Here is a 20,398-nt window from a genome sequence, read left to right as displayed (position 1 = left end):
GGGCCTCTCACTGTCGTGGCCTCTCCCGTTGCGGAGGACAGGCTCCGGACGCCCAGGCCCAGCGGCCATGGCTCACGGGCCCAGCCGCTCCGCGGCACGCGGGACCCTCCCAGACCGGGGCACGAACCCGTGTCCCCTGCATCGGCAGGCGGACTCTCAACCACCGCGCCACCAGGGAAGCCCTCTTGCGTCTCTTTTTTAGCCCTGTACTGCTTGCTAGTTTTCATCAGTGACTTTAAAGTTGAAAGCCTGGCTTAGAATTAAATGAGTCAGAATCAGAGAGGCCAAGTCAGAATATGAAAGCTGTTATTAGTGAGTGCTGGGCTAGTTCTACCAGGATGACATTCAGAGTATTACATTTAAGTAAGCTCCCCAAAACTAAAGAAAAAAAAAATTGTTACACAGGTAAAGAATGGAAGAAATGTAACCAAGCAGAGAATGTAAATGAATTTAAAAATTTAGGCCAAACACAAAGCAGCGCGATGTAGTCGCCCATTCACGCACACCCCTCCCTGGAAGAAAACACTAATATGATCATGGATGGTTAACAAAAGTTCAGTAATAAAAAGGGAAAAGGTAATAGTCTCTAAGTTAACAATTTTCATTTTTTATTCAAATACAATTACTTGAATTTACCCAGCTTAGAATATTCTAGGTATACTGCATTTCAAGAGGTATATAGATAAGGCAACCTGAAGTGTATTTAGAAGAGAATGACTAGAATCGTAAAAGATCAGAAAATTGTGTCATTTGCGGAATCCTTTAAGGACTTTGAAGACGTATGCGTATGAGAGGGGTGGATGCTTACTTAACCGAGGTATAAACTCAGGTTAGCCATAGTACCTGCTTCAAAGATTTTCAGCTCTGTTAAGTGGAACATATTTGATCTTTCTCTATACCTCAAAGAGTTGGAAGTATAAGTAAAAGGATCAGGGAAAATGAATTATGATTGAGAATAAAGAGGAATTCCAACCAAAAAGTTCAAAATTTAGATGGCCTGTCTGGGAGAGAGTCAGTCTCTTTTTCTAAAAATGTTCAAGTTAATCCTAAATGATCAGTTATCGGGAACACTGAAGAAAGGGACTCAGTCCTCACTTGGGTCGTGGAATAGAGTGATGAAACTGATGATACTGTGCCACTGAGGGTACACAACTCTCCAAGATCACCAACTTTTATTCTCTCTTTGTAGACCTACCAGGGCTCAGACATTGACATCTTTACATTTGGAAACCCCCTGAACACAGCTGCTCTGTTCATCATTCTCCTCCATCTGGTCATTGAAAGCAAGAGTTTGGTGAGTAGTTTTCCTGCCTCTGAAGTGGCCTGAAACTCATTGGGGGAATTGTCTTCATGCCTACAAGACAAGTGGTCATAAGAAGAGTAATGACTCCAAGGAGTAAGGGTGATCCACGACCACTCTTGTGGATCGTTGAGTGCCGTTATGCTGAGGTTAATGTGCAGCCAGGGAGAGTGGAGAACACGTGCCTGGTCCCCTTGGTGGTATCCACGGTGTGGATGGTTAGTGGAGGTGAGTCAGGCTGGAGAAACAATTACACTTCTACGGACAGCATCCTTCAAGACCAAGCTGTTGCCTTTCAACTAAAAGGAAAACAGGTGTAATGCCGTAATCCTGGTATACTGACTTTTGTAAGGGATGATTGGATGCTTTTCTCATAATACAAAAAAAAAATTTTTCTCCCTCTAGAATTTTTACCATTCATTTCATTTACAACTAGGTCTTTTTGAACTTAGTTGCCAGCTTAATGATAAAGTTAAGTCTTTTCATGAAAATGATTGCATGGAGGCTTCCCGGGTGGCACAGTGGTTGGGAGTCCGCCTGCCAGTGCAGGGGACACGGGTTCGTGCCCCGGTCCGGGAAGATCACACATGCCGCGGAGCGGCTGGGCCCGTGAGCCATGGCTGCTGAGCCTGCGCAAAATGATTGCAGGGTATCTCTACAGCAAAGCTAAAATGAAGGATTCAGATAAAGAGAGCTTTACTTTAAACCTTTTTCTGCAAGTGAAGAACATCCCACCCATGTCTGGCAAGTAAACTGCCTTAGCACAGACCATATCTTCTGATGGGAGCATTCCTAGTCCACTTTCAGATCCCTGTACTCTACCCAGGTCAAATGTTATTTTAGGTTTCAGCAAAAAGTGCTGCTTCTCTCAAGAGCCCTTCCCTAACCATCCATTTTTTCACACCATCCTCTTGTTTTTATTCATAGTCCTAATAATAACTTATAATTCTTCATTTAATTACGTGATTATACTATTTGTGTTTCTCTTCTACATTAGACTATAATCTCTTTGAGGACAGGGTTCATGTTTATTTTGTTCACCACTGTATACCAGTGTCTAGGACAAGACTGGCACACAGTTTGTGCTCAAAAAATATTTGAATGAATGAATGAGTGATTAAATGACTAACCAGTGTTTGGGGTATATGTAACATGTTGGTGGTGATGCATTTCAAACAGGAAATAGCTGAATGAGGTTATAGGGTTTTTTTGGTTTTGTTTTTTTGCGGTACGCGGGCCTCTCACCGTTGCGGCCTCTCCCGTTGCGGAGCACAGGTTCCGGACGCGCAGGCTCATTGGCCATGGCTCACGGGCCCAGCCGCTCCGCGGCATGTGGGATCTTCCTGGACCGGGGCACGAACCCGTGTCCCCTGCATCGGCAGGTGGACTCTCAACCACTGTGCCACCAGGGAAGCCCTGAATGAGGTTATAGTTTTAAATGTTATACAAAGTTATAGATTGAGATTATTTATAACTTAAGTAGGGCTGAATATTTTTGACATCACCTGCTTTGCTTATAACCTGCTATAACCAGACCTTACAAGCCTAAAGTGTTGTAAAAGGTTAATATCTGCAAATACGAGATGGGAAGAGTAAAGAGAATTCTAGAACTAAAATATTTGGGGTTGTTTGAATATCTATTGGATTTCATTTTTAAGCAATTATGTAGGTACTTTTGCTACCGCCTAAGGAAGTGTCTGAAGTTCTGACACTGGTTAGTGTTCCAGAGGCTCTAACATGTCAAGCGTCAGTTTGGGTTCAGCGGTTATGAGCAGCAGCGATCTATTTTGACTAACCTGAGCAAATGGAAAAGTTATTCAAAATACATTGAAAATCACGGTAAAACAAACAAACAGAAAAACATCCCGAGGATCCAGAGTGGCTCCAGAGATCAGGGAACAGAAACCAATGGACAGGCTTACCAGGCTGGTACTCTGGTCTGAATTGGCCCCAGTCATTTTCTCTCTGCTCTTGCCTCATTCATTGTGCTCCAGGTTCAGTCCCTGGTGATAGAATTCTGTTTCCTTAGCTCCAGCCATAGGCTTTGGCGAGAGGAGGAATATTTTACCAAGACTGTGCATAGCACTGGGTGTCTTCACTAAGAGAAGGGGAGTGAAAGCTAGGTGCCGAGAACAGTGACTACTCTATAAAGGATGCATCATTAAAGAATTGTTTCTCACACCAGGGAAGGCTAAAGCTCATGGCCTCTGAAGCTCTGTTGTCAGTAAGAGTCAGTCATTCTGAGAATATGAATTGGGTTCCTTCACACTTTTGCGCACCATCCCTTTGCTACCTCTCCCACCTCCCTGTCCGTTTTTACCCAGCGTCCCTTGACTTTCACTGCATCCATTTATTTAAACGAGTCAACTCCATCAGGTTACATCTCACTTGCCAAAAGTGCTTCTTAAAGGAAAAAAAAATTCAGGGCTCAGTGGGAAGCAAGAGCATTTGAGGAAAAAAAAAATTGGGCCAACATTTTCTGAGCATTTTGTGTCTCTTTATAAAACATGAGCAGCCTTTGTGACTCCTGTGAAGCTATCTACCCTGGAGAAATACTTTGCAAGGTTAAGAGGAAAATGGAGAATATTGGGTCTTGTTTGAGAATTGTAGCCCTAGAGAATGAAAATGATTAACAAAAGCAGTCTTCCCCCAAAAGAGTAATACATACCACCATGGTATACACAGTGAGTTTAGGTGGGACTGTACACTGCACTAAATAACACTGACTACTGTACAACATGAAGGTGATTCTCTCATACTTCAGATTATGTCAAAGAAGAATTCTGTTTGGAGCTGTTACTTTTTCTCGCGATAACTGTTGCTAATTTCCCTTTGTAACAAAGACAGATCAGACCCCAGACTCATCACTGTTATGACAGGTAACGCTGATATTACATTTAAGGTAGTGATCTGCTTTTCTTTGTAAATAAACTTACTTAATTAGATAGCCGGTTTACAGAAAAATTTAAAAAAATAATAATGCAAGCTCTATGTAGATATGAAGGTGGATAGGTTATAGTGTGATATACAGAGATTAATTTCTTGCTCATGTAAAGTTACTAAGGTTCCAGACAGCTCTAGAGAAATTATCCTCTGAGAGGTGGCTCAGTGACCCAAGCTGTGTCTCGTAGCTGTAGCACCTGGAATTATCCCCAAGAAGAACTTCTTGGTCAAACGTGGAAGGAAAGGAGACAGTATGGAGAATTGCACACCAGCTCTTCCATGCTTCTAACCAGAAAGTTTTGCACATCCCTTCCATTCACGTTTCATCAGTCAAAGCAAGACATGTGGCCATGCTTAATTTCAAGGGGGTGGGGAAATGCAATCCTCCCAAGTGCTTATTAGAGGAAGAGAATGAGAAGATTGGTGAGCAACAGTAATGTCTACCACCTACTTAAATGGATAAAGTTTGAGGTTCACTGGATTAAGCTATTATCTTACAGAAGAAGTAGACCAGTAAGTGACTATATGGAAAAATAAGGAGAAAATCCTAACACCTCATGGTGCATGGACAATACAAAGTAAACTAGGCACCAGAGTTACTTTTTGGTATTTGACATAGTTTTATAGAACTTAAACACTGGTATGAGCGATTCACAAAGGGTGCTCTTGCCTTCTCGCTTCAATATTTTGTGTTTTGTTCACTAAGGTTTGTTACAGCATTCACCCACTGCTTGGAATGTGATGTCTCTTCAACAGCAGATTTTGCCAGGCTGCAGTTATCAGAGCGTGTTCATCTCCTCTGCTTTTCTTATCTTGCAGACGTGGATCCACATGCTGGTCATCGTTGGGAGCATCTTGTCTTATTTTTTCTTTGCCTTGGTTTTTGGAGCCATGTGTGTAACTTGCAACCCACCATCCAACCCCTATTGGATTATGCAGGAGCACATGCTGGATCCAGTGTTCTACTTAGTTTGTGTTCTCACAACCTGTGTTGCTCTTCTGCCCAGGTATGGTGTTTATTTTATCATCAAGAGAGTAAGTGAAGTCACAGGCTTAGAATTCATCAAGCGACTGCTAAGAATAGACAGTAGACCATCCTGTTTAGTAGTGGAAAAGAGTCAGTCTGTACTAGTTAAAGTATTGGTTTTAACTCCTTTGCCAGGGAACAGAAGTGGCTTAAGCAAATGAAAAAATTTATTTCTCTCTCAAGGAAAATCCTAGTCTGGTTGATAGTCCACAGGGATAGGGCAACTTTGCTTCACAAAGGTATTCGAGGACCTAGATCCTTTCCTTTCCTCTTTTTCTTCTGCCGTCTCCCAAGGGCGTTGCCCTCATCTGCGTGAGTAAAGATGACTCACCACCAGCACATCCAGGCCCTGGGTCCCTGCATCCCTGCATCTCCGCCTGCAGGAGGGAGAAAGAGAAGATGGAAGGCATGCAGCTTTCCATCTTTCTTCTTTTTTATTCTTTTTTGTATTGTCATGACCCAGATGTGGTACACATCATTGGTCATATCCCATTAACTAGAACCTGGGTGTGTAGACTCTGAGTGGCTAAAATCTGGGGGCTTCTAAAAGGAAGAATGGGTACTGAGGGACACGTATCTCTGCTACGATCTATAAACACTGAAAACTTACCTCCCTTCTCTGACTTCAGTTTCTTTCCCGTTTTAGTTTAACTTGATTTCTCATATCGTATGGGATGGAAATGGCTAAGAAGTATGCATGGGTTTCTAATCTATAGATTTCTTGAACTCTTTAGAGTTCTTCCCCTTTATAGTTTTATAAAATCTATCTGTTTAGCTGAAAACACTATAGCAAATAGCTGTTCTACCTTTTTAAACACGATATGAACGTCAAATGGTGATTCAATATTATTCTCTAACAGGGTTGACAAATTGGCTCACAGGCCAAATCTGACCCACTGCCTGTTTTTGTAAAGTTTTATTGGAACATAGACATACTCACTAATTTAAATATTGGCTATGGCTGCTTTTGCACTACAACAGCAGAGTTGAACAGTTCCAACAGAGACTATTTGGCTCACAAAACCTGAGATTTTACTGTCTGGTCCATTGGACAAAAGTTTGCCAACCCCAGTCTGTAACACAATCATAAGGCACAATGGGCACAAATCCTTAGTTGCTGAAAGACATCCATTCTAGAAATACATAAGAAAAACCCACCTGAGTCATTCTGTGGTGGTTACAGTTGTATACTTAATATCACTGGTAAACTGAGATGGTTCTGTAGGGTTCACTGTTATTACCAGCTTTCAGATTAAAAACTGACAAGATCAACTTTTAGAATTTATGAAGAAACAATTAAGTTATAGCCTGAAATTTTTCTTCAAGAGCATTAATGGTACAATTTTATCTAATATTGTTGTGGTGAGCCGAAAAAACTGACCCCTAAAATACATCTGTGTCCTAATCCCTGGAACCTGGTGAATGTTTTATTTATTTAGCGAAAAAAGGAATTTGCAGATGTGATTAAGGATCTTGAGATGGGGAGATTATCTGGCTGGGCCCAAAATGCCCCCACAAGTGTCTTTATCAGAGAGAGGCAGGGTGAGATTTGACACTGACAGAAAAGTAGAAAGCACTTTGACCATGGTAGCAGAGATCTCTTGGTCACAAGCCAAGGAATGCCTGCAGCCACCACAAGCCAGAAGGAGCAAGGAATGAGTTCTCCCCTAGAGCCTCCAGGGGGAGCATGGCCTTTCCAACACCTTGATTTTGTTTCAGTGAAACTGATTTCAGAATTCTTGGCCTTCAGAACTGTGAGAGAATAAGGTTTTGTTATTCTAAGCCAGCACATTTATGGTAATTTGTTACAGCAGCTATAGGAAACTAATACAGACTTTGGTATCAGAAAGATGGGTGCTGCTGTAACAAATACCTAAAAGTGTGAAATAGACTTTGAAATTAGATAACCGGCAGAGCCTGGAAGAATTTTGAGGCACATAATAGAAACATACTAGACTCCCTTAAACAGAATGTCAATAGAAGTATGGACATTACAGTGTCTGCTGGTGAAAATTCAGAAGCAAGGAGGAAGCATGGGCAGAGAGAGCCATATCATCTTGGAAAACACGTAAATGATCATAAATAGAATGTTGCTAGAAATATGAACATTAAAGGCACTGCTGGTGAGGTCTCAGAAGGAAAGGAGAAACATGTTATTGGAAATTGGAGGAAAGGGGATCTTTGCAATATAGTGGCAAAAAACTTAGCTGAATTGTGTTCTACTGTTACGTGGAAAGCAGAATTTGTAAGTGATGAACTTGGATGTTTAGCTGAGGAGTTTTCTAAGCAAACTTTTGAAGGTTTGGTCTGGTTTCTTCTTGCTGCTTACAGAAAAATGTGAGAGAAAAGAGACTGAGGGAAGTACTATTAAGCCCAAAGGAACTAGATTTAGAAAATTCTCAGCCTATCCAGATTTCAAATTTGCTAAAATTAGGAGATTGGCTGTTGGGAGTATGCTCTGGAGAGAAGGCTCAGAGTGTGGCCAGACAGCCTTTGCTAGTGCTGAAGAGATTAGGTATGTGACTCATGGATCCTCTTAGCCATCTCAGCAGTCACCAAGGAAGGAGATGGGATATACAGGAAAGATCTGTGGAGGACCCTCTTATCTAATGGTGTAAATACCCATAACATACATTGGAGACTCACAAGGTTTTTGTGAATGCTATAGCAGCATAAATACTGTCAGCTTGGACTGAAAGGGACAAGTTTGTGGTAATTTGCTGCAATAGCCATAGGAAACTAATAGCTAGCATTTAAAAAAATACTCACTTACTGTGTGCCAATGCTTGGCCTGCTTTATATGTATTATCTCATTTAACTTAACATTAAGGCTGTAGCACTATTGGTATCTCTACTTTTACAGTTTTTATTTTTTATTTATTTGACAATCAGGAGCTCACTATCTTCTCAGCGTTTCACAAATACTAATTTAATATTGTTATATTTTCCATTTTATAATTCACTTATTCTCCCCCTTTACCTCAAGAAGGGTCATCAGACCCTTCTACTTTTTCTAATTGGTGAGTACTTTTTGTGTCCCATAATGCATTTGAGGTGAATGTAATTCTGTGATGCTTTTTGTAACCTAGGTTTATATACAGAGTTCTTCAGGGATCCCTGTTCCCATCTCCAATTCTGAGGGCGAAACACTTTGACAGACTGCCTGCAGAGGACAGGACTGAAGCTCTCAAGAAGTGAAAAGGGGCTGGAAGGATGGATCAGTTGACATCTAAGTATTCTGACCGCTCCACTGTTAAGTCAGAGAGAATACCCATTTCTGACCCTTCTGCTGTCTTTGCAGTGATGTCGGCAACTTCTTGTGCTGTTGAGCAAGGGAATTTATCTGTATGTGAAACTGCTTTAGACTCAGACTACTCTGAAAATAAGGCCTCAGGGATGGCTGGACCCTCAAAGGATTAAAAAGAGCAGAATACCCTCCTTGGAGTTGCAAGTAGTCCTTCAAGTTTGGAAGAGGGCCTTTGAAGGAGGTTCCTCTACCAAACCAGCATGACTTGGATTTTTCCTTAAGGGACAAGAACATTTTACTGGGCTTGGAAAAGCCAATGTGATGACCTTTACTGTATGTTTGTAGACATTTGTAAAGGAGGTTAGAGTTTGACCTGAACAGAGTTTAGAGAAGTGAAATATTTAATTCAGAATCAAATGCTTTTAGGAAACTTTTTGGATTTTGTAAAAGCATTTTAATTGTTCTAGACATGCAAATATTTTCAAGGGAATTCATTTGAGACATATATTTATTTTACTATCTGCTCATTTCAGTGTTCTCCTGAGGTGGAAGGCTTCACTGGTAAGGGGCAGCAGGGATGCCAGAGTTCCATGGAGATGTGTTCTTCTCTCTGCTTCCTGTCAACAGAAGACTTTTTATGAGGTATACCTCTGTGCAGATGTTTTCAATTGGGAAACAGAGGCCATAGGTGAGGAATACAAAATCAGCTGAGTCTAGGGGCCCTTTGTCAATTTCCCATATTCTAAAACTGACAATAGCCTAATCAAAATGAGACAATCAATTTCAGAACAGTCTTAGGGAGATCATTTGAGGGTTTATAGTCTTTACAATACCCTACAACTTTTCTGCTTTTGCAACCTCTAAAAATGAGATATTATGGAACTGACACTAATACAGGTGGTTCTCAGGAGGATTCCATGAGGTTCTTAGATTTGTTTTTTAATACATTTTAGGACAAGAATGTCTATATAAAGTTAATTGCTGTTGCAAATCATGTATGCTGGTTTTAGTTGGAACAAAGAAACTAGTTTCTACCAAAACTGTCAGGTATTATTTTAAGATTATATATTCTTGTTGAGTTCTTTTAAAAGTCTATATCTGTCCATCTGAAAATTGTCAGCCACCCAGAATTTCCTTCATGAAATTTCCATGCTAATGTTCCATGTCTATATGAAGCTCTTCTTAATGACTATTCAAGTATTATGCTCAGGGCTTAATCTTCTACCTGCTGCCTACTGTCCTGGTCTGACATTTTTTGTAGCCGTCTGATGTTATTGCAAGTGGTCTTTTATACAGACTGATTTCTAGAATATTCAAAATCCCATATGGCTAATGGAGGTAGCTTTCTTTCTTAAGATTTTTAAAAAATAAACTGTTTAATAAATAACATATACAAAAAGCTGTCATTGCTCCTATAGATACTCACCAAATCCAACACTAATTGGTACCAGAGCTTAGAAGGAAAATCCCAAAGCACACCTTTTACCAGAATACTGTTTTGACCTTTTCTTACATGGAAAAGTCAGTGATCCTCATAGCAGCTGGCATTCATTCTTTGAGATCATCATCTTCCGATAAATAAAAATTAAGAGATATATTCACTTGCAAATAAAAGATTAGAATCTAAGGATAAAAAGACTGAGTCCAAAAGACTAAGAGAAAAGGTCAGTCGCCAGGATGTAAAGTATCTGTACACATGAGTAGAGGAAAGTCTTGAGTCTTCATGTTATGGGTCTACAATCTCTTATCCACAATTCCAGTCTCAAGAACTCTGAAAACTGAAAAAGTTTTCATAAATTAGGCACAAATTCAATGTGTTAAACAGATGTAAGGCTATTTATTTATTTAATGTAATTCATATATTTTGCTATGAAAATATTAGTAGATTTTATACTGGGTGCTAAACGTTGTAATATTATGCTTTTTAAATTTTTTAAAATTCTGGATTCTGAAACATTTCTGGCCCTCAGGCAAAAGAGATTTGGGATCTGTATGAAGCCTTTAAAGGGTCTTATCTACAATAACTCTTTTACACAGTTACCCAAACTGATGTGGTCTGTTGCATTTCGGTATTCAGTGTATTTCACCAAATTTGGGGGAGCCCAAATGTGCTCCTAGTAGCCAAAAAAAAAAAATTAACAGTATACATGTGAGATACAATTTTACCCATAAAGATTTATAAAAGAATTGGATCAGATTCCCAAAATGTGCTCTAGACATGAAAGATCCTTGCCTTCTTATCAGGGCTGAAGTTTTCCTTGGACCCTCAATGGGTTATTGGAGACTGCTAGCAACCTCTCATTTCGGACTAATCAAAGAGCCATCTTCCATCTAAAATAAAAGAGTATGTTCCTGGGGGAGTGAGATATAAGACAAGAAAATTTTGATTGGTGGGAAACTGGGTGCCAACTATAATGGTGGGAGGCACCGTTTTCTGGGGCTTGCTCCATGTTTTATATCCATAAAAAGAAAAGATTATACCATTTTATTTGTATTAAGGGTTACTTAAAGTAAGTACAATATGTATATTTCACTGAACATAAGTTGAGCGTATGTCGTTACATTACGTACCTATAAGTATAACAAAACTGACATATGTTCTTAAACTTTCATACAGTTGCGACCACAATTCGGTTGCCGGATTTTACATTCTCAATAGGTTTATATAAACTACAGAACAAGAGATGAATAATGTGGAAAGTGTCAAGACAACTTTTCGAATGTCACCTACGCACACATATAGAAAAGAGTACAAAAAAGACACGTATAAAATTGCAGGTAGTCTCTGGGGAATGCTGAGGCAGCCCAGGTTGCTGGTGGAGGGAATCCTACTTGTTCAAAAGGCATTTGGATGTTGCAAAATGGATGCCTGGCTAATTTAAGTAGGTGCATGTGAAGATTTGTGTTTTGAAGTTTTTTGCAGGGAAAAAATACTGTAACCACTAATTACTTCAAAATTGATGTGTGTAAAGTGGCCTAGTGCTTAAAAGCATCTTTAAATTTTTGTTTTAATTACCAGTGGGAAGAAATGGCAACACCAGAAATTAAACGTCTTTCAAGGACAATTACAAAATGTTTTTCTCCGTGCAAAGTTTTACTGTGCTTTCAGATACATTTCTGTGACTTTATTGGTATGGACAAACACAAGAAAACTGGAAAGTACTTAATTAGGGGTGGGGTGCAATTTTCTTTTGAAAAGATTGCATCTCTCTACTCTAAAGCAAATCCTCCTATAGCAAAGTTTAATCTCAACTTCATTGTCACATAGGCAGAATGAAATATTTCCCACAGGTATTTTCCTAGTTGTCGAAATCTCAATTGGCTAAGTGATACACAGTGAACAAACCCCAGCTCTAGGAAGGTTCTTTGGAGACTTTCTGTAAAATTACGATCTTGATTTAACTTCAGAATGGGCAGTCCAAGCATGCCAAGTGCTAATATTGATGTCAAAAGAGCTTTGTGCTCAATGTGATTTGCTATTTCAGCTACCTAAATGGATGCTCTGTCTTTCATAAGTTCTCAGCATTATGCAAACTTTAGAAGAGTAATAGTAAATAACTTAAGCATGTAAATTATCTTGGCTTTTAATAAATCAAAAGCAAGTCTCTGATGTTAATATTGTAATTTGCTATTATGCTCTTGTGCTTGAGAAACAAAAGCTGGCAAAGATTAGTCAGCCTGGATCTCAACGTCCTTTTTGTGACTGGACAAAAGGGAACTTTCTCTAACCTGTTACACTCTTCTGTTTCCAGAGTTGATCATTTCATGTTATAGTTAAGGTTAGGCCTGCCCGGCAAAAGAACAAACTCTGTTTTGCTCTGGGTTTTAAAAGATTTTCATTCAACTTGATGCAAAAGAAAAATAGAATTAAAAAACAAAAAAGCTGCATAAAATTAGACCAAGACAAACGTGAACATTTGCAGTGCACTGTGGAGCGTTACTGTCCATGAAAGTGCTTCCACACGGCTCTCTGCAGGAAGTCTTCCACTATCGAGAAGGCTATTTGCTCTGAGTGTCGCTGGTAAAAGTCTCTGATCATCTTTGGAATTAGTTTAGGAAAAAGGCGTGGATGTATATTTGTCTTTCAATCCATTTGACAAAGTATGTCACGTTGCTATAAACTCCAGGTCCCAGGACTTTGGAAAAGCAGACAGAGCCCCATGAAGTTAAGCCAAATAATGTCCACTGTCCTCCAGGCCTCTCACAGACCAGAGGCCCACCACTGTCACCCTGTAATGAAGAGCAATGGACGTTAGTCACTGGTATGTCAGAGACCTCACGGTGTCCATGCTATCCTGAGGGTAAAATAAAGCCAAACCCAGTTTAACCAATATCCTGAAAAATTTCAACAAAGCTCTCATTGTCAACCTGAGAGCTTTCCACTACATAAACAGAACTTTCAAATGAACATTTTAAATCTTGATCTTTAAAAGAATAGAAATGACTTGTGAAAGGACTATATTCTTTTTTTCCAGGAAATCAGAGGACTTTTTGTCATTTCCTGCACTTAATGAAAATATCAAACTTTTAAATTTAGCGTATCAGAACTGAGTCTCTCATAATTGATTTCATTCTTTAATTTTGATCCATTTTATAAATGTAGAACATACCCAAAATGGAACATTCAAGGATAGTTTTCCCACAAAAAGTGCTAGAAAAATACTCTAAAATAATTCATTACTTTCAAGATTCTTGCTATGTGAATGAATGCATTAAGTAAGACCATTTACTGTATTTAATAGAAAAAAATTAGCATGCTTAAACAGAAAATACCACATAAGAATTAATTATAGTAAAACATTATTTATAACCTACATTTTATTTCACATGCATAGCAGTGGTTTTCTTTCTTGATATTTAAGTTTAGGTGTTGCAGGTGAGTTTTACTGTTTTTTCGTCCACATATAATTAACAGAAAAACACTATGGCTTTAAAAGTGCTAATGTCTGCTACATCTGAAAAGATGAGAATGAGAGATGTATTCCGCATGGCCTCAAAAGAGAAGGATTGATACCCTAGAAAATAAGTAAGTATGTGGACTCATGACAGAAATTTACAAATACTCCTTGCCCTGCAAGAATTTCAAACTTGTAAGTACATCTATCCTCCTACTTTGTTATGTCGGGGAATAGTAGAAATCATGTTTATTGATGCTCTGCTAAACACTTTCCCTGTATTCATTTAATCCTCATGAAATCCCTACAGGTTAATAATAATAATAATTTACATGTTATTCCTTATATAATTATTTAAATATATAATAATTATAACATATCTACTTTGGAGATGATAAAATGAAGCACAGTTTTATAACTTGTTCATTAGCAGAGCGAGTTAAACCCAGGCAGTCTGGTACATGACTCCAACTTTATAACTACTAGGTTATCTTGTTTCTTAGAAATGCTACTGAACACAGCTGCTATTAAAACAAAATTGACTTTATGATTGTGCTGTATGCTTTTGTAGAAGTGGTGATCTGGTTTTTTTTAATTGAAGTTTAGTTGACTTAGAATATTGTGTTAGTTTCAGGTGTACAGCAAAGTGATTCAGTTACATATTTCTTCAGATTATTTTCCATTATAGGTTAATACAAGATATTGAATATAGTTCCTTGCACTATACAGTAAATCCTTGTTGCTTATCTACTTTATGTATTGTAGTTTGTTAGTGCCATACTCCTAATTTATCCCTTCCCCCCTCCCTTTCCCCTTTGGTAACTATAAGTTTGTTTACCATGTCTGTGAGTCTGTTTCTATTTTATATGTAGATCCATTTGTATTATTTTTTAGATTTCACATGTAAGTGATATCATATATTTGTTTTTCTTGGACTTCACTAAGTATACTATTCTCTAGGTCCATCCATGTTGCTGCAAATGGAATTCTTTCTTTCTTTTTTTGGCTGAGTAATATTCCATTGTACCACATCTTCTTAAGCCAATCAGGTGTTGGTGGGCACTTGGGTTGTTTCTATGTCTTATTGTAAATAGTGCTGCTATGAACAATGGGGTGCATATATCTTTTCAAATTAGGGTTTTCATCTTTACCAGATATTATGCCCAGGAGAGGGATTGCTGGATCCTATGGTAACTATATTTTTAGTTTCTTAAGGACGCTCTGTATTCTTTTCTATACTGGCTACACCAATTTACATTCCCACCAACAGTGTAGAAGGGTTGGTTCTCTTTTCTCCACACCCTCTCCAGCATTTATTATTTGCAGACTTTTTGATGATAGCCAGTCCGACCAGTGTGAGGTGATACCTCGTTATGGTTTTGATTTGTATTTCCCTAATAATTAGTGGTGTTAAGCACCTTCTCACGTGCCTGTTGACCATCTATATGTCGTTTTTGGAGAAATGTCTATTTAGGTTTTCTGCCCATTGGGTTGTTTTTTCCATATTGAATTGTATGAGCTGTTTGTATATTTTGGATATTAACCCCTTGTCAGTCACATCATTTGCAAATATTTCCTCCCATTCTGTATGTTGTCTTTTTGTTTTGTTGATGGTTTCCTTTGATGTGCAAAAGCTTTAGGTTTGATTAGGTCCCATTTGTTTATTTTTGCTTTTATTTCTTTTGCCTTGGGAGACTGATCTAAGAAAATCTTGCTACAATTTATGGCAGAGAATGTTTTGCCTATGTAATCTTCTACAAGTTTTATGGTATGTCTTACATTTAGTTCTTTAAACCACTTTGAATTTATTTTTCTATAAGGTATGATTTACATGTAGCTGTCCAGCTTTCCCAACACCATGTTTTGAAGAGATTGTCTTTTCTGCATTGTATTCTTGCCTCCTTTGTCATAGATTAATTGACCATAAGTGTTTGGGTTTATTTCTGGCCTCTCTGTCCTGTTCCATTGATCCATATGTCTGTCTTTGTGCCAATATCAAGCTATTTTGATTACTGTAACTTTGTAGTATAGTCTGAAGTCTGGAAGGGTTATGCCTCCAAGCTTTGTTCTTTTTCCTCAGGATTGCTTTGGCAATTCTGGGTCTTTTGTGGTTCCACGTAAATTTTAGGTTTACTTGTTCTAGTTATGTAAAAAAAAATGTCATGGTATTTTGACAGGGATTGCATTAAATCTGTAGATTGCTTTGGGTAGTATGGCCAGTTCAATAATACTAATTCTTCCAATCCAAGAGCATGGGATATCTTTCCATTTCCTTGAATCATCTTCAGTTGCCTTTACAATGTTTTATAGTTTTTAGTATAAAGGTCTTTTACTTCATTGGTTAAATTCATTCCTGGGTATTTTTTATGTGATTTTAAAAAGGATTTTTAAATTTTCTTTCTGATATTTCAGTGTAAAGAAATGCAACAGATTTCTGTATATTAATCTTGTATTCTGCTACCTTGCTGAATTCATTTATTAGTTCTAATAGTTTTTGTGTGGAGACTTTAGGATTCTCTATATAGAGTATCATGTCATCTGTAAATAGTGACAGTTTTCTCTCTTTCCCTCCAACTTGGATACTTTTTATTTCTTTTTCCTGTATGATTGCTGTGGCTAGGACTTCCAATACTGTTTTGAATAGAAGTGGTGAGAGTGGGCACCCTTGTCTTGTTCCTGAGTTTAGCAGGAAGGTTTTCAGCTTTTCAGCATTATTATGTTGGCTGTAGGTTTGTCACAAATGGCTTTTATTATGTTGAGATATGTTCCCTCTGTACCCACTTTGGTGAGAATTTTTATCATGAATAGATGTTGAATTTTTTCAAATGTTTTCTCTGCATCTATTGAGATGATCGTGTGCTTTGTCTTTCCTTTTGTTAATCTGGCACATTACATTGATACATTTTTCATCTATATTCATCAAATATATTGACCTGTAATTTTCTTTTTTTGTAGTGTCTTTGTCTGATTTTGGTATCAGGGTGATGGTGGCTTCATGGAGTGACTCTGGGAGTTTTCCCTCCTTTTCAATTTTTTGGCATAATTTGAGAAGGATAGGTATAAGTTTTTCTTTGTATGTTTGGTAGAATTCCCCAGTGAAGCCATCAGGTCCTGGACTTTCGTTTGCAGGGAGTTTTGTTTTGTTTTCTTTTACAGATTCTATTTCACTTACAGTGCTCAGTCTGTTTAAATTATCTGTTTTTTCTTGATTCTGTTTTGGTGAGCTGTATGTGTCTAGAAACTTGTCCATTTCTTTTAGATTGTCCAATTAGTTGGCATATAACTTTTCATAGTATTTTTTTTTTGTATTTCTGTGTTATTAGTTGTTATTTCTCCTCTTTCATTTCTTATTTTGTTTATTTGGATCCTCTGTTTTCTTCTTGGTGGGCCTGGCTAGAAGTTTGTTGAGTTTATCTTTTCAAAAAACCTGGTCTTGATTTTATTGATCTTTTCTATTGTTTTTTTAATCTCTATTTTATTTCTTCTATAATCTTTATTATTTCCTTCCTTCTGCTGTGAGTTTGTTTTTGTTCTTATTATTCTAATTTATTTAGCTAGTAGGTTAGGTTGTTTGAGATTTTTCTTATCTCTTGAGGAAGGCCTTATTGCTATGAACTTCCCTATTAGAGCTGCTTTTGCTGCATCCCATAGATTTTGTAAGGTTTTGTTCTCATTTTCCGATTTCTTATTTGATTTCATCATTAATCCATTGGTTTTTTTAGTGGCATGTCGTTTAGTCTCTATGTATTCACTCTTTTCCTGTTTTTCTTTCTCTGGTAGTTTCATACCATTGTGGTCAGGAAAAATGCTTGAAATGATTTCTAAATTTGTTGAGGCTTGTTTTGTGACCTAGTATGTGGTCTATCCTGGAGAATGTTCCATGTGTGCTTGAAAACAAGTACAACTGGTCTGTTGTATCATTTAGGACCACTGTTGCCTTACTGGTTTTCTGTCTGGATGATCTGTCCATTGATGTCACTGGGGTGTTAAAATCTCCTACTATTATTGTATTCCAGTCAGTTTCTCCCTTTATGTCTATTAGTATTTCTTTTACATATTTAGGTGCTCCTGTATTGGGTGCATATATGTTAATCAGTATAATAGCCTCTTTTAGTATTGATCCCTTTATCATATGATACACTTCATCTTTCTTTATGGCCTTTGTTTTAAAGTCTATTTTGTCTGATATAAGTATTTCTACCCCGGCTTTCTTATTATTTCCATTTTCATGAAATATTTTTTCTATCCCCTCACTTTCAGTCTGTGTTTGTCTTTCACCCTAAAGTGAGACATTTTTAGGCAGCATATTGTAGGTTCATGTTTTTTATTCAGTGTATCATTCTGTATTTTGATTGGATCATTTACTCCATTGACATTTAAGGTAATAATTGACATGGGAGGAGACAAGATGGTGGAGTAGAAGAAATTGAGCTCACCTCCTCTCACAAAAACACCAAAATCACAACCACTGAACAACCATCAATAGAAAAGACTGGAACCTAGCAAACAAGATATTCTACATCCAAAGACAAAGAAGAAGCCGCAACAAGATGGTAGGAGGGGCACATTTGCAGTAAAAATCAAATCCTATATGCACTGGGTGGGTGACCCAAAAACTGGGAAATAATTATTATATCACAGAGGTTCTCCCACAGGAGTGAGTTCTGAGCCCCACATCAGGCTCTCCAGCCTGGGGATCTGGAATCAGGAGGAGGAGAGCCCAGATCATTTGACTTTGAAGGCCAGCAGCGCATGAGAAGGCCTTCAAAGCGCAGGAGCTCCACAGGACTGGGGAAAAAAGAGACTCCACTCTTGGAGGGCACACACAAGGTTTCACGTGCACTGGGATCCAGGGCAAAGAAGTGACTCAATAAGAGCCTGGGCCAGACCTACCTGTGTATCTTGGAGGGTCTCCTGGGGAGGTGGGGGTCGGCTTTGGCTCACTGGGGGCAAGGACACTGGTGGCAGAGGCCCCAGGGAGTACTCATTGGCATGAGCTCTCCTGGAGGTCAACATTTTGGCACTGAAACCTGCCCCCCTCAACAGCCTGCAAGGTCCAGTGTTGGGATGCCTCAGGATAAACAACCAACACAGCCCCACTTACAGGCTGCCTAAAGTCATCCTGAATGCACAGCTGCCTGTAAACACACCTCTTGAAACAGCCCTGCCCACCAGAGGGACAAGAACCAGCTCCATCCACCAGTGTGCAGGCACCAGGCCCTCCCACCAGGAAGCCTGCACAAGCCCCTGGACCAACCTCACCCACCAGGGGGTAGACACCAGAAGCAAGAGGAACTACAAACCTGCAGCATGAGAAATGAAGGCCACAAACACAGAAAGTTAGACAAGATTGCAGAGAAATATGTTCCAGACGAAGGAACAAGAAAATAAAACCCCAGAAGAACAAGTGAAGTGGAGATAGATAGGCAATCTGCCTCAAAAAGTATTCAGAGAAATGATAGTAAAGGTGATCCAAGATCTTGGAAAAATAATGGAGGCACAGCCTGAGAAGATACAAGAAATAATTAACAGAGATTTAAAGAACAGATGAACAATACAAAAATTGAAATGAAAAATACACTAGAAGGAATCAATAGAATAAATGAGGCAGAAGAACAAATAAGTGAGCTGGAAGACAGATTGGTGGAAATCATTGCTGCAGAACAGAAGAAAGGAAAAAAATGAAATAAGGACAGTCTAAGAGACAACATTAAATGCACCAACTTTTGCATCATAGGGGTCCCAGGAGAGAGGGAGAGGGCCTGAGAAAATATTTGAAGAAATAGCCGAAAACTTCCCTAACATGGGAAGGGAAACATGGACTGAAGTCCAGGAAGCACAGAGAGGCCCACACAGGATAAACCCAAGGAGGAACATGCCAAGACACATAATAAATTTTCAAAAACTAAAGACAAAGAGAAAATATTAAAAGCAACAAGGGGAAAGCAACAAGTAACATACAAGGAAATCTTCATATAGTTATCAGCTGATTTTTCAGCAGAAACTGCAAGCCAGAAGGGATTGGCATAATATATTTCAAGTGATGACAGGGAAAAACCAACAAACAACCAAGAACACTCTACCCAGCAAGGCTCCTGTTCAGATTCAATGGAGTAATCAAAACCTCTACAGACAAGCAAAAGCTAAGAGAAAGAGAATTCAGCACCACCAAACCAGCTTTGCAACAAAATGCCAACAAACTGCTAAAGGAACTTCTCTAGGCAGAAAAGAAAAGGCCATCATTAGAAACAAGAAAATTATGAATGGGAAAGCTCACCAGTAAAGGCAAACATACAGTAAAGGTAGGAAATCATCTCCCTGTAGGTATATCAAAACCAGTAATCATGAGAAGAGGAGAATACAAATGTAGGATATTGGAAATGCATATGAAATTAAGAAACCAGCAACTTAAATCAATCTTTTATACATATAGACTGCTATATCAAAATCTCATGGTTGATTCAAAAGGATACATTCAGCATAATGTTCATTGCAGCAACATTCAGCATAATGTTCATTGCAGCAATGTTTACAATAGTCAAAACATGGAAGCAACCTACATGTCCATCAACAGATTAATACATAAAGTAGATGTGGTATATCCATACAATAGAATGTTACTCAGCCATTAAAAAGAACGAAATAATGCCATTGGCAGCAACATGGATGGACCCTGAGATTATCATACTAAGTGAAGTAAGTCAGAGAAAGACAAATATCATATGACATCACTTATATGCGGAATCGTAGAAGAATGATACAAATGAACTTATTTACAAAACAGAAATAGACTCACAAACTAAGAAAAGAAACTTTTGGTTACTAAAGGGGAAATGTTGTGGGGGAGGGATAAATTGGAAGTTTGGGATTAACATACACACTATTTAAAATAGATAACTAATGAGAACCTACTGTATAGCACAAGGAACTCTACTCAATATTCTGTAGTGACCTAAATGGGAAAATAATTTGAAAAAGATTAGATT

The 20,398-nt window shown here is 38.4% G+C and overlaps 2 protein-coding genes across 2 annotated transcripts in view; one reads left to right on the top strand and one right to left on the bottom strand.

The window, feature by feature from the left end:
• Positions 1–8,690, top strand: part of ATP10D (ATPase phospholipid transporting 10D (putative)) — a 74,449-nt gene extending 65,759 nt beyond the window's left edge. Inside the window, 3 exon segments of the mRNA XM_065877337.1 lie at positions 1,190–1,294; positions 5,063–5,250; positions 8,360–8,690. Of these exon segments, the coding sequence (XP_065733409.1) occupies positions 1,190–1,294; positions 5,063–5,250; positions 8,360–8,690 (624 nt within the window).
• A 3,874-nt stretch (positions 8,691–12,564) lies between these two features.
• CORIN (corin, serine peptidase) overlaps positions 12,565–20,398 on the bottom strand; it is a 222,061-nt gene continuing 214,227 nt past the window's right edge. The window contains exon 21 of the mRNA XM_065877801.1: positions 12,565–12,747. Within this exon, the coding sequence (XP_065733873.1) occupies positions 12,565–12,747 (183 nt within the window). The remainder of the gene's footprint in view (positions 12,748–20,398) is intronic.

This window comes from Phocoena phocoena, chromosome 5, assembly GCF_963924675.1.
Source record: "Phocoena phocoena chromosome 5, mPhoPho1.1, whole genome shotgun sequence".
NCBI lineage: Eukaryota > Metazoa > Chordata > Mammalia > Artiodactyla > Phocoenidae > Phocoena > Phocoena phocoena.
Note: the sequence above shows the minus strand (reverse complement) of the source record. Positions and strands in the feature narration are given on the sequence as shown.